Source organism: Grammomys surdaster, unplaced genomic scaffold (assembly GCF_004785775.1).
Source record: "Grammomys surdaster isolate TR1022 unplaced genomic scaffold, NIH_TR_1.0 371, whole genome shotgun sequence".
Lineage (NCBI taxonomy): Eukaryota > Metazoa > Chordata > Mammalia > Rodentia > Muridae > Grammomys > Grammomys surdaster.
In genome coordinates, this window is record NW_021604790.1 from 6,764,423 (window position 1) to 6,777,897 (window position 13,475).

Sequence of the window (13,475 nt, forward strand, 5' to 3'; positions counted from 1 at the left end):
AAAAAAAAAAAAAAAAAAAAAAAAAGTTTTATTTCTGAAAAAAAAAATTCAATTTAAGTATTTAGTATGTGCTAGGGAGGAGAGAGAGATAGGGAGAAAAAAGGGAAGGGGAGAAGGAGAAAGAGAGAGTCAGCTATTACCCTTGGCAGCTGGCTGACCCACCAAACTACTTTGCAAGCCCAAAATGTTTCAATTTTTGTGTCTGATTAATAAATATAGACCAGGAACATTTATCAGTGTTTCAGATATACATGGGAACTTACTACATAAAAGTTCTCATACATATTTTCTAATTAAAAAATTTACTCACAACCAGTGTCTTTGAGGCGGTTGATGGCATTGGAAAGAAGACGAACACAACCAAGAAATCCAGCACCTTGCTTCTTATGGATCTTCTTATGATTCCATACACTGATCGTAACTGAATCAGACTTTCCAATATACCTAAAAAACAAAACAGCTACATGAATAACTTGGTAATTATAAATAGTATACAATTTAACTTTTTAATATCCAAACATCCTAAGTAAATTTCAGAATATGGCTAAAAGAAGCAAACTATGTTTTGAATTCAATAAATCCAAAGTACTGAACTTAAACTTTAAAAACATTTAAAATAATTTTTAAAATAATCCCCTTTTTTCCAATCTCATGTTGGGTAAAAACTTTAAATAAAAAAAAGCTATTTTAGGGTTTGGGATTGTCATTCAGATGTAGAAAGAGCACTCATATTTTAAGTATTACCTCAGATACTTAGTTCACCTTCAAGAGGCACTGTCAAGGCTGATAGACCAAAAATCTGACCTACCTGTTATATTTTTAAATGCTGCAGAACAAAAGTTGTTTGTAACGCTTTTCCCCTGCTTCTTTCCTATATGCAGGCCTTGAGCGAGCAGGACTCTTGTAGATTTCACTTCACTGCCTGCAGACAAGCAGAGCAGGGAAAAGCGTTACTATACTTGTCTGTGCATATGCCTGCAAGTATGTAAAAGCTCTATCACAGCCAATTATTAACATGGCATCAAGTCATGCAAAAACATGGTTAATAACATAATCATGTGTTCAGAACCTAACTTTCTTTCAGTGGTTCTAAGAGGTCACATTTTTGGTCCAGCCACCTTGATCTTATGCTATCATTCAATAAAACCAAAACAAGGAGTGTGGAAGATGTGCTTCAGTGTGTCTAAAGAGTGACCACCCTGACATTCTTGTGATGCAAGTCAATACATTCACCTTATAAAAACTAAGGTTTTTTCTCCCTTTGCTTTGTTGCTTTGAAGGACGGTCTAATGCAGCCCAGGCTAGCCTTGAACTCACTAGGAGATCTTGCTTTCACCTACCGTGCTGAGATCATAGGGATGTGTTACTATATCCAGTTTTAGGTAATACTGGGATCAAACCCAGGGCTCTATGCATGCTTGGCAAGTACTCTACCAACTAAGCTACATGCCCAGGCCTGTTTTGTTATTGTTTATTTAGACCAGATTGGCTTTTAACCTGCCTCCCTCCGGCGCCTCTGCTTCAAGTGGTGGATTACAGGCGTGGGCCATCAAACCTGGCTCTAAAATGAAGCTAGTTTGTATTGGGTCTATTGCTTACAAAAGAGATGTTCTAAATTGACATAGAATACACATGTATCAATTTTCAAAAACATCTACCAAATACATACTAGTATGTAACTATTGCATGTTATATCACATAATAACAAGTAATACAACACACACACACACACACACACACACACCCACACCTGTTTCCTAACTGGTTTGTAGCTATTTTAAAATAGTGACTCTTGAGGCCTCCATAGCCCACCACTGGCCTAAGGAACTCTTAGTACATGTACCAAAATATTCTTTATGTTTACTATGATTCAAAAAGATCTGAAATTCTAAACTGTAATAATTTTCTAATTATAGGCCTTTTGAAAATAACTGTAAGGACTTAAGTTTTACAAGTCAGAAACATTCTGTCAAAATATTTCAAGGTCAGAAATGAATTAGAAATCACATTTAGGCAGTCTCTGTTTTTATTTTAAAGAAAACTTATATAACTTAATATACATGGCTAGAAGAAAATGAATTCTTTTAAACCTGTAAGCTAAACAGTTTTTGTTGGTGTTGTGTTTAAGAAAGAGTCTTGCTATGTTGTTCATACATGGACTAAGGATTTACAATCCTCCTGAATAGGTAGTACTATAGGCACATACCACTGCACCAAGATTTTTTTTTTTTTTTTTTTTTTTATTTTTTGGTTTTTCGAGACAGGGTTTCTCTGTGTAGTTCTGGCTGTCCTGGAACTCACTCTGTAGACCAGGCTGGCCTCGAACTCAGAAATCCGCCTGCCTCTGCCTCCCAAGTGCTGGGATTAAAGGCGTACGCCACCACCGCCCGGCTTGCACCAAGCTTTAAACTTAAATAGAAATCTCTATTTTATTAGAACCTCAACTTCCCCAACAAGTATAAGATTTATAAACAAAATTTAAGAGGGTCTAACATATAAGGAATATCTCTACAAGGGAACACAATATTATCATGAAGAATACAATATTATATATGCAGTCAAGATATTGGCTAAAGTATAATTGTTATCCTTTCTAGGCCTACACAACGTAATGAAAAGATTTAACAAAATGATCCCAAGTATTACTCTGATCATGTGGCCCTCCACATGTAAGATAGATCTCCCTAGGAAGCCAGTTAATACTCACTATAAAATAAGTTCCATCAAGCACATGAAAACATGTTCAACATCCCTAGTCTTCAGGAAAAGGTAAACTGAACTTACCAAGAAATATAGCTGTAACTTTTTAAAGATATGTTTTCTTTCTTTTAACTGAGTGTGTGTGTGCGCACACGCACACACGCACATGCCTGACTGCCTGTCTTGTTTATCAATCACTCAAAGCACTTGTCCACTGGGTTTGGCTCCCCGTTTATAGATATCAAGTCATAAAGCTGAGCCTGTTCATTGGCAGGCCTGCAATCCTAGCTATTTAGAAGGGTGAAGTAGGAAGAGTCCAAGTTCAAGGTCTACCTGAGCAACTTAGTAAGACCTGTCTTAAAATACATACAAGTAAAAAAGGAGGTGAGGGTATAGTTCAGTGATAGAGTGCTTGCCTTCCATGTTTGAGACCCAAGGCTCAATATTTAGTACTATTTTGACAAAGGAAAAGAAAAGGAAACTGTATTATATACAAACTGAAACCATTTTCCATGATTCTTTTAAAAGATTATATTAAATTTAATTCTGTGTTTCATTTCAAATTAATCATTTATACCTACAGGTCATAATGCTGATTCCACTTTGGATCAAGTGTGTTCTTCACAGTATCTGTAGAATGGCACTGCCCAGAACCATCAACTACCACCTTAGCAAATGGATCAGGGAGTCCTGTGGGAAAAAGTTAAGTATTTTAAACTAAAAAAAAAATACTTTGACATGTAAGACAAAAGATTAATTACATGAGGATTATTATTTGCTATAAAATATTTTTCCATTCCAACATTCAAACACACACACACAGGCACACACGCACGCACAGAGGGTGAGGGGCTATTTTAAACCAAACATTGAAGTCACTTCCACATTTGATATCAAAACTGTATGCTTTTTTTCTTGTTCCCAACTTGGAGCAACACTACCATGGTCTAGATGGTGCCTGGGTGCTTGAGGATTATAAGCAGCCATTAACCTCTAAGAAGGTGAATGCTCAAATATCCCCACTCTTCCCTTGCACACACTGTCTTAGCAGCTCATGTGAAGGGCTTGTTAAACATAGTTGTCACACAGAACATTAACTTCAGAAAAGCCAAACTTTTTAAAAACTGCCACCAAGTAATGACTACAAGTATAAGAGACACCACAAAAGGGAAATGAAAGTAGCAACCACAGGTAAAGAACTTGACAGTAAGGAAATGCTTGGCTATCTGACTAAAACAGCAAACATAATGGGAATTATTCAAAATGCTTCATCTTAAATCTTTACAATAATCTTCTGAGGGAAATGAGTGTTGTTATTCCTATTTTACAAATGAAGAATAAAAAGATTAAATGTCAAATCATAACTAGATCAACGTACACATAGTAGTGAAAAGTATGACCAGAGTCTAAAGCAGCGGTTCTGCTGAGTTGTAACCCCTTGTGGGGAAATCAAAGGACCCTTTCACAGGGGTTGACTAAAACCATGGGAAAACAAGGTATTTACATTATGATTCATAAGGGCAGCAACATTATAGTCATGAAGTAATAATGAAAATAATTTTATGGTTGGAGGTCACTACAACATGAGAAACTGTATTAAAGGGTTGCAACTATGCTATATCATATCATATTTGGATCTGGAATGTACCCCAATGACTGTGTTAGATTGGTCCCTACCACAGCAATACCCAGAGGTAGTTGGGAAGGGACTGATTTATGAGGAGTCTGACCTTATCAAGAGTAACCCACTGATGCATTCACAATATGACGGGCTGTTCTGGGAGGTGACAATGAGACAAACCCTGCTGAAGGAACTGAGTCCTTGAGGTAGAGCTCGGGTGCTGTGTCTCACTCCTGCCCTACTCTGTCCCATCCCTGTCGTCTCTGCTCTCTAGCCATGGTGAACTGAGCAGCCTCATCGTGTTCTCCCTGCCACATGCTCAGCCTTGTCACAGGCCCACACAAACTAAGCCAGTTAGACATAAGCTGGAAACCTCTACAACAGTGAGCCAAAAAAACAAAAACAAAAAGATCCCCCCAAAACCAAAAAACCAGTTCCTCCTTTAAGTTGATTCTTTCAAATATTCGGTCAGTGATAAAAAACTGACACACCATCCATTTACTATTTGGTTCAAAAGTGAGTGAAGGAAGAGCTCATGAAGCCAGGAGAACAGACTGAATATGAACAGGAAGAAAGAGCAATGAATGGAGAGCACACACAGGTACAAAAAGATTTTCCTAAGAGCAGTAGAGCCCTCACATGTATCATGACACATGTACCCATACACTACCTTAAAATAGACTTTAATCACTGAACACAATTTAAATTACAAAAACTTAACTATATTTATTATTAATAATTATGCTCTGTGTACTAGAGAGATGCATCAGCAGTTAAAAGCATTTGTTAGTCTTGCAGAGAAACCAGGTTTACTTCCTAGCACTGACATAATGGTTTACAACTGTCCATAAATATACTTCCAGGAACCCAGCACCCTCTCCTAGCCTCCAGGGGCACCAGGGATGGGGGCAGTACACTTACATGTGAGTAAAACACTCATGCACCTAAAATTAAAATGATAAATAAATCTTTTTTTAAAAACTCTACTCTGATCAGGAAACATACTCGATAATAGAAACATTTGAGATCTACTGTCTTCCTCTAAGATAAATGTGGATAGACAAAACTTTATTATAAACAGGCCAAAGACACCCTGAAGTACAGGTATAAACCTACACAGAAATCTGGAACATAGGTCAGGGTGAGCCTCAGGTCACTGCCATCCTTGGCTGACTCCTCTGGAAGGCCTAAGGCTGATTTTTTGTTTTTCTCTTTTCTAGTCTGCCAGATAGCTTCCATTTTGAGTTTTAAAAATAATTATGCTACCTTCAAACCTTATGCCTGAAGCAAACTCACATTCTTAAATTACTCAAATTATTCTTTGCAGTTTTTACTGCCTACACCAATGAAATAGGATTTCTTTCTTTCACCTACTATTCAAGCACAAAAAGACTCACAAGGTGTCACTGTCAATTCTTAGAGACTTACAAAGAATTAACGACTTCTGAGGAACACTGAGACAAGACTATCTGGATGTTTTATGAGAGAAGCTGTGAATGGGGCTCTTGGGAAAGGGAAAGAACTTGAAAAGGAAAGAAAACTGAAAGACAGACAAAGATAGACTGAAGATTTTATCTACAAAATGTGGGCAAATGTCTTAAAGGCGAGCCTCAGCTCTGCTCTGGTCGGCACCACAGCCAAGCCTCCCTGCTGCTTTGCAGCTTCATCAAGACAAATCACAAAGCTCAATCTTAGGAAGAGTTTTTCAAAAAATTACTGAGGTCTTTAGGTTATTAATGATAGAGAAGAATAATTAAGGAGCAGCCCAGGAGAGAATAAAATTGGTGTTAGCAGTTACAGTTGGGGAGTTCCACAGCCCTTGGGCCCTCCTCTCCTGTGAAATGCTTGTGAGGTACACAGAATATGGTACAAAAGTGGAAGGCTACTTCCAATTGCCCCTCCTCTGCTTCAAGTTATCCTACTTCACACTTACCCATATAAACACAAAGATACCATAAACATTCATACCTAGAGTTTTATAAAATGTAGAAAGATAGAAAGTAATAAATGAAAATAAGTATGAATTTAAAATGTGTCAAAAATGATTCCTGTAAAAATATTACTATTATTATTATGTATATATATGAATGTTTTGCCTGCACATATGCCTGTGCACCACTTGCATGAAGTGCCTTCAGAGGTCAGAACTGGGCCATCAGATCCCCTGGAACTGGAGTTACAAATGGTAGTGAGACTCCACGTGGGTGTGGAGAATCCAACCTAGGTCCTCTGGATAAGCAACCAGTGCTTAATTGCTGAGCCATCTCTCCAGTCCTGAGAATTTCTAACCCTTTTAACCAACCTGAAAAATATTACCTAACATCATATTAAACACCCAATACACTGTTTCTGTAAGCTGACAGAACTTAGATTAAAAAATTCTAATAAAAGTTATTTCTAATTTCAAATATTTTACATGTAAAATTTTTGGCTAAAGTTTTTTGTTTACAATCTTGAATAATTTAAAGCTAATGTAAAGTATACAATTATAAGGTTAAAATTCACATTAGAAATCTGCTCGCAGAGACTACACAGAAGGCTCAAGAACTCAAAGCCAGACAGGGATACATGAAACTCTACCTCAAAGCAACAAAAAAAATACAAATTGAGAAAGAGAGAAAGAGAGAAAGAGAGAAAGAGATTACAGGTTAAGATTTTTAGTAAATACAAGGAAATGTCCCAATGGGCTCTCACAAAATTTAATCTTAAATAAAACTACAAAAATTTTCGCAACTTCTGGGCATTGTTAATGCCTGTAATCCTGACACTCAAGAAGACAGAATCAGAAGGACTGTAAGTTCAGGGCCAGCTGGGCCACGCAGCAAAACCCTGTCCCAAAACAAAACAGAAAACTACATCCAATTGGCAAATAGACTACAGTGCAGAGTCAACCCTTTCTCTGGAGACTGGCAGTGTCTCTCTCCTATAACCCTGGAAACTCTACAAGCAGGCTCAACTCTCTCCCTCCCAGTGAATCCTGAATGTATGAGTGAATTTTCCTTAAAATGTTAAAGTAAAAGCATATTAATTTTTTTCTTGAACCTTTCCAGAAACACTTCTAACACTTGCATTTGTACACCTGCACACACATTTGTATGAATGAGTAGAAGTGGGTAAAGAGAAGGGGCAAGGTAAACCACAGAACCCTCCAGATAAGTGTAAGGCAATGACCTGAAATTGTAGCATTCATAAAACAGTCTGCCTCCAAATCTCTAAACCAGACAGTTCTGAAAATACAATTCTCCCCCAAACCTACACAGGATATACAAGATTTGTATTAAAGTTCATTTACTTACGGAAAAAATCCTTTTTCACCAAGTTTTTTGCACAGAGTACTGTAAAAAAAAAAAAAAACAAATACATAGGAAAATTAAATTAAAATAGTAAGACTGAATTGCTTCACTTTTAAACATTTAAATGCTTAAAAATATTAAATGAATTTTATATGCCAAACATGGATAATTAAACCCTAAGTAACCCTAACTACAGTGAGGTACAAAGTACAATCATAAACTACAGAAGAAGCTAAGTAACCGTCAGCTTTATATCAATCAATGGCTGTAACCTTAGCAATGATTACCAGTAACAGTAGAAGAACAAGATTACAAATCTGACCTTTTTTTTTTTTTGGGGGGGGGTGTTGAGACAGGGTTTCTCTGTGTAGCCCTGGCATCCTGGAACTCACTCTGTAGACCAGGCTGGCCTCGAACTCAGAAATCCACCTGCCTCTGCCTCCTAAATGCTGGGATTAAAGGCGTGCGCCACCATTGCCCGGCCTATCTGATCATTTTGATCAAGACCTAATTCTCTCTTCCATCAAGATCTAGTCTTAGAGGAGAACTTTTTCATAAAGGACTAGAGAGGCGGCTCAGCGGTTGAGGACAGCTGCACTTTCAGAGGACCACAATGCAGTCCTCAGGACCCAGGTCAGACTGCTCACAACTGTAACTCCAGTTACAGGGAGTCCATGCATGCTCGCTCCTGAGAGCATGTGCACGTGTGTGCGCTCTCTCTCTCTCTCTCTCTCTCTCTCTCTCTCTCTCTCTCTCACACACACACACACACACACACATATTCTCACACACACACCACACACACCACACACACCACACACACTCACACACACACACACACACACCAGCAAATAAATATAATTTTTTAAAAATTAAATTAAAAGGGCTGGAGAGATGGCTCAGAGGTTAAGAGCACTGACTGCTCTTCCAGAGGTCCTGAGTTCAATTCCCAGCAACCACATAACCATCTGTAATGGGATCTGATGCCCTCTTCTGGTGTGTCTGAAGACAGCTACAGTGTACTCATATACTCAAATAAATAAATCTTTTTTAAAAATTAAATTAAAAGCCAGATATCTCAAATCTGCATACCTTGTAATGTGAATACATGTACAACCTCCCGAATCTACCAAAAATTGCTGAATTGAACACTTTAAAAGTGCTTTTAATTTTATGTATATGTGTTTCCATGCATGAATGTATGAACATACATGTGTGCCTTGTGCCCATGGAGGCCAGAAAAGGGCACTAGAATACCTGGAAATGGACTTATGGATTGTTGCAAGCTGTTATGTGGGTGCTTAGAACTGAACCCAGATCGTCAGTGCTTTTAACCACTGAGCCATTTCTCCAGCCTTCATAAACTTTGTTAATTCAAACTTAACAAGCAAAGAGAAAATTACAAACTTTCATATACTTATAATTAAATATATGAGATATAAGCCGGGCGGTGGTGGCGCACACCTTTAATCCCGCACTTGGGAGGCAGAGGGAGGCAGATTTCTGAGTTTGAGGCCAGCCTGGTCTACAGAGGGAGTTCCAGGACAGCCAGGGCTATACAGACAAACCCTGTCTCAAAAAAAAAACAAAAACAAAAAAACCCACAAGCAAACAAACAAGCAAACAAACAAAAAAGACCAGAGTGAGATATGAATAGAATGTTTGACTAATCTCTACATACTTCTCTGTCTTTGAGGTTTATTACAATTATTGATGCTTGGCATATAAAATTCATTTAATATAAGTTTAAGAAGCCTAACTAATCACTTTTGAATAAATTAAGCAAACACTATCAGTATAAGAATAAAGATATTAACAATCACAAGACCCTATGTCCCCCATAGGCCACATCTTAGAAGAAAAACTTTATCTGTGGATTTTTGAGACAAGGTCTCACTAGGTAGCCCCAGGTGGCCTATAACTTGTTATTATAGATCAGGCTGGCTTTTAACTCACATTGAAGGGTGTGTGCTTACCACACGTGGCAGTTTTGTTTATAAAAATAAAATTCAATCATGAAGACTAAGACATTTTATGATTTAGTACTTCACATGAAAGTACTAAATCATAAAATGGATTCAGAAATATTTCCCATTATATCAGTACAGAAACCAACCCATGAGTATCAACACATATACAACACATGTACATCTCAACTTATAGTCTTCAAAAGTAATAAAGCAATTGTTTTTAAACTGCCATTCATGTTATGATTCATGAAGTGAAATGAGTCCACACCTGACTTCAGAGAAACAGTCTAAGAATTCTCTAACTTCCTGTCATAGATTTATAGTTTTATCCCTCTACTTACAGTCTACTCTCTGGTCTGAGACAGTTTTTCTACCTGTGCTTTAGATCTCACTTCTAACATATACATATTCATAACATATACATAACATAGTCATGGACTTTGAGAACCTCCATAGACATACCGGCCTGTGTCTCTTCTGACTATCCAAGCTTCCCTCCAGTGAATACAAGGCCAGCCAAGTCCACATAGAGAGCTCCAGGACAGCCAAGGCTAACAGAGAAACCCTCTCTCAAAAAAAAGCTGCTTATCTTGACTGACCTTGAAATTCTATGTAAACTGCTATAGTAATAATGTTTTTCTGTAGAGAGAGCTCACATCTCTAAAAGAGTTCTTTGTTTAGCAGAATAAAACATTCTTCCATCTCAAAAAAATGTAAAGCCACTTTTCATATATTCCCTCCAGTCTTTGTCATTTATCCTACAGTTCTGATAACATCTAAACCCTTTAAAACTCTCAGTCTCAGTTCTACAAAACTAAGTACGCTCCCAAGGAAATCATTCCTCCTCTGCCCTACCAGACCCCCACCCCCACCCCCACCAAACTATTCTCACCAGTATAAACTATAGTAAGCAAGGCTGGGTATAGCTCCTGTGTGGGCACACGTCTATACATGGGTGGAGACCAGCAGCTGATGTAAGTAGATGTTTACCTCACCTATGTTTGGTGAACATGGAGCACACTGACTTGGCTAGACTAGCTGACACTAACTAGTAAGCCCTAGTGATTCTAACATCCTCAAAACTAAAATTACAGGTTAGTATGCTGTGCCTGTCTTTTCACACAAGTGCAAATGATCCAAACTCAGGTGATCATGCTTGCATGGCAAGCACTGTACCAACTTTAGCCATGTCCCGAGCCCCAGACTACTATTCCTAGCACTAAATCTCATCAGCTCCAAACAGATTTAAAAACAAAAAAAGCAAAAAGGTTTTTTTTTTTAATTTATTCATGTAAGTGTGTCCCATGAGTTTACAGCATCTCATATGTAGGTGCCCATGGAAGCCAGAAGAATGCTGGATACTTTGAAGCTAATTACAGGCAATTGTAGGTCACCAAATGTGGGTGCTAGGAACTAAACCCAGGTCCTCAGCCATAGCAGGATCCACTATTAACAGATAAGCCATCTCTCCAGCCCTTCCAACCAATTTTTGTGGAAGCAGTTTTTACATATATTGTTTAACGCTCTCAAAGCAACACCTTATATTTGTCATTTTGAAGATTATCAATATAAGATCTGAAAAGTGATAATTTTATTCACTTGCATAAATAATTGTCATATGCTCTTGTCTTCGCTGTACTGCTCTATATTTTGGAAATCTACTTCAGAAAGTAGAACCACAGCTCCCTGCTTTTTTTTTTCCATCCTTAGTATCAATTATGAGAGATTTACTCCATAAATCTTCAAAGAATTCATTAATTTCAGTATGACAAACTCCTGAGTATGTCACTATAACAAACCTTCCCCTAAGGAGGTATGTATCAAGGGCTTCTGAGAAATGTGTATCTAGTGTATGTAATTTTTTAAGTCTCATTTTTGGTAACAGAAACTATGGAAAGTATAACCAAGACTGTTTCATTCTTGCTTTCTAGGTGTTTCTTAAGAGACATGTATATACAATGTTAAGAGTAAAGCAGCAGAGGGGGCTTGAACAGTAAGTGTGCCACATCAGCAAGGGCTGAAGAGGTCAGACTTTCTCCCATCCAGCCAGCTGTACCTCAACCCTCTTTAACATTTAGTACGCTCCTCATTGGAATTAATGTATGCAGAAAGGCAGAAATGCTTATTGATTAAATTTTCACTAAATTTTATTAACACATTATACTAGCTTCAGATATTAACCAAGTATGTGCTAATTTTGATCAATGACAACTGCTACAGCACTATCACTATACAGTCCATTAGGGACAATGTCTTTTCTGTTTTTTAAAGATTTATTTATTTATTTTATATGAGTACACTGTCGCTGTCTTCAGATACACCAGAAGAGGGCATCAGATCCCATTACAGATGGTTGTGAGCCACCATGTGATTGGTGGGAATTGAACTCAGGACCTCTGGAAGAGCAGTCAGTGCTCTTAACCGCTGAGCCATCTCTCCAGCCCAGGCACAATGTCTTAAATGAGCTAGAGATACATAGATTTTCTGTTATGCTACTTTGATCATGATAATATTCATCTCAAATTCCTCCAAACATTTTGTGCTCTTAAATCTATATTTCCCAAAGTTGTTCTAGTCTGCCTACCTCTTCTGTAAATAAGTGGCTTAAAATGATGATGTAATCAATTTAAATTAGGAAAATTTGTATAGTAGCTAATCTCTACTGTCAATTTTAGTGGTTTAGAATTACCAATCAGTGAGGCATCCCACTGTACGTGTTTGTGAGATAGTCTGCAGAGAAGACTCATTAAAGAGGAAGACCAACACTGAACATCCATGGCATCAACCTATTAGCTTAGAACACTGGTGGGATAAAAGAAAAGCCAGCATAATGTCATGATCCTATACTCTGCTTTCTGGCCACCATGATGTGAACTGCTCTGCTCTACCAGGCCCTCTCTATGTCACTGGACTGACATCTCAGAGACCAAGAGCCAAAGTAAAGCCTTCTTCAAGTTGTCCCTGCCATATATTTTATGACAGCTATGAGAAAGTTACTAAGAATTAGCATGCTGGTATATTATTAATTAGCTCTATATTTCACATGGATACAAATATAACTCTCGAGATGATTACTGAGAACAGAACAAGCCAATTGATAAGCAATCCCCTTCACCTTATCTGCTCCCTCCCCTTTTTTAGATAGTCTCACTGTATAGCCCTGGCTGGACTCCAACTCCTTATATAGACCAGACTGGCCTGAAACTCACCTGCCTCTGCCTCCCAAGTACTAACATTAAAGGCACATGTGTACCCTAAGGCTTAGTTTCATTCTTTCACTTGACATTTCAACTTTATGCCAAGAACTATGATAGGTTCTACAGACATAAAGATACAGCCTTTGAGCTCAGGGCTCGAAAGGTAGATAAGACTCAATCATCACGCCATAAATACTCCATTTTGATGGGCAATTAGAATCCTTCTATGTAGTCCTGCTGTCCTCAAATCTAGGGGTTAGAGAGATGGATCAGTGGTTAAGAGCCTCTGTTTGATCCTGTAGAGTACCTGAGTTCAGTTTCCAGTCTCATAACCACTTTTAACTCCAGTTCCAGAGGATGTGCTAGTCTTTTCTGATCTTTGTAAGCTTCTGCACATAAGTGTGTGTGCTTGCACACACACACACACACCTTAGTTACTGTTCTAGTGCTGTGAAGAAACACCACGACAAAGCATTTCACTGATTGCTTGCTTACATTTTCAGGTTCATCCATTATCATCATGATGGGAAGATTGCAGTAGCTGAGAGATTTACATACTGATCCACAGACACAGAGGGACAAAGAAACACTGGGCCTGGTTTGGACTTCTGAAACCTCAAAGTCCAGCCACTAGTGACACATCTTCTCCAACAAGGACACACTTCCTAATACTTCCCAAATCATAATCAACCAG

The 13,475-nt window shown here is 38.0% G+C and overlaps 1 protein-coding gene across 1 annotated transcript in view; it reads right to left on the minus strand.

Annotated features, from left to right (window-relative positions):
- The window catches only part of Smurf2 (SMAD specific E3 ubiquitin protein ligase 2), a 99,575-nt gene that overhangs the window by 50,227 nt on the left and 35,873 nt on the right, over nt 1-13,475 (minus strand). The window contains exons 2-4 of the mRNA XM_028780536.1: nt 7,618-7,656; nt 3,282-3,390; nt 311-444 (exon numbers count right to left, since the gene is read on the minus strand). Coding sequence (XP_028636369.1) covers nt 311-444; nt 3,282-3,390; nt 7,618-7,656 — 282 coding nt within the window. The remainder of the gene's footprint in view (nt 1-310; nt 445-3,281; nt 3,391-7,617; nt 7,657-13,475) is intronic.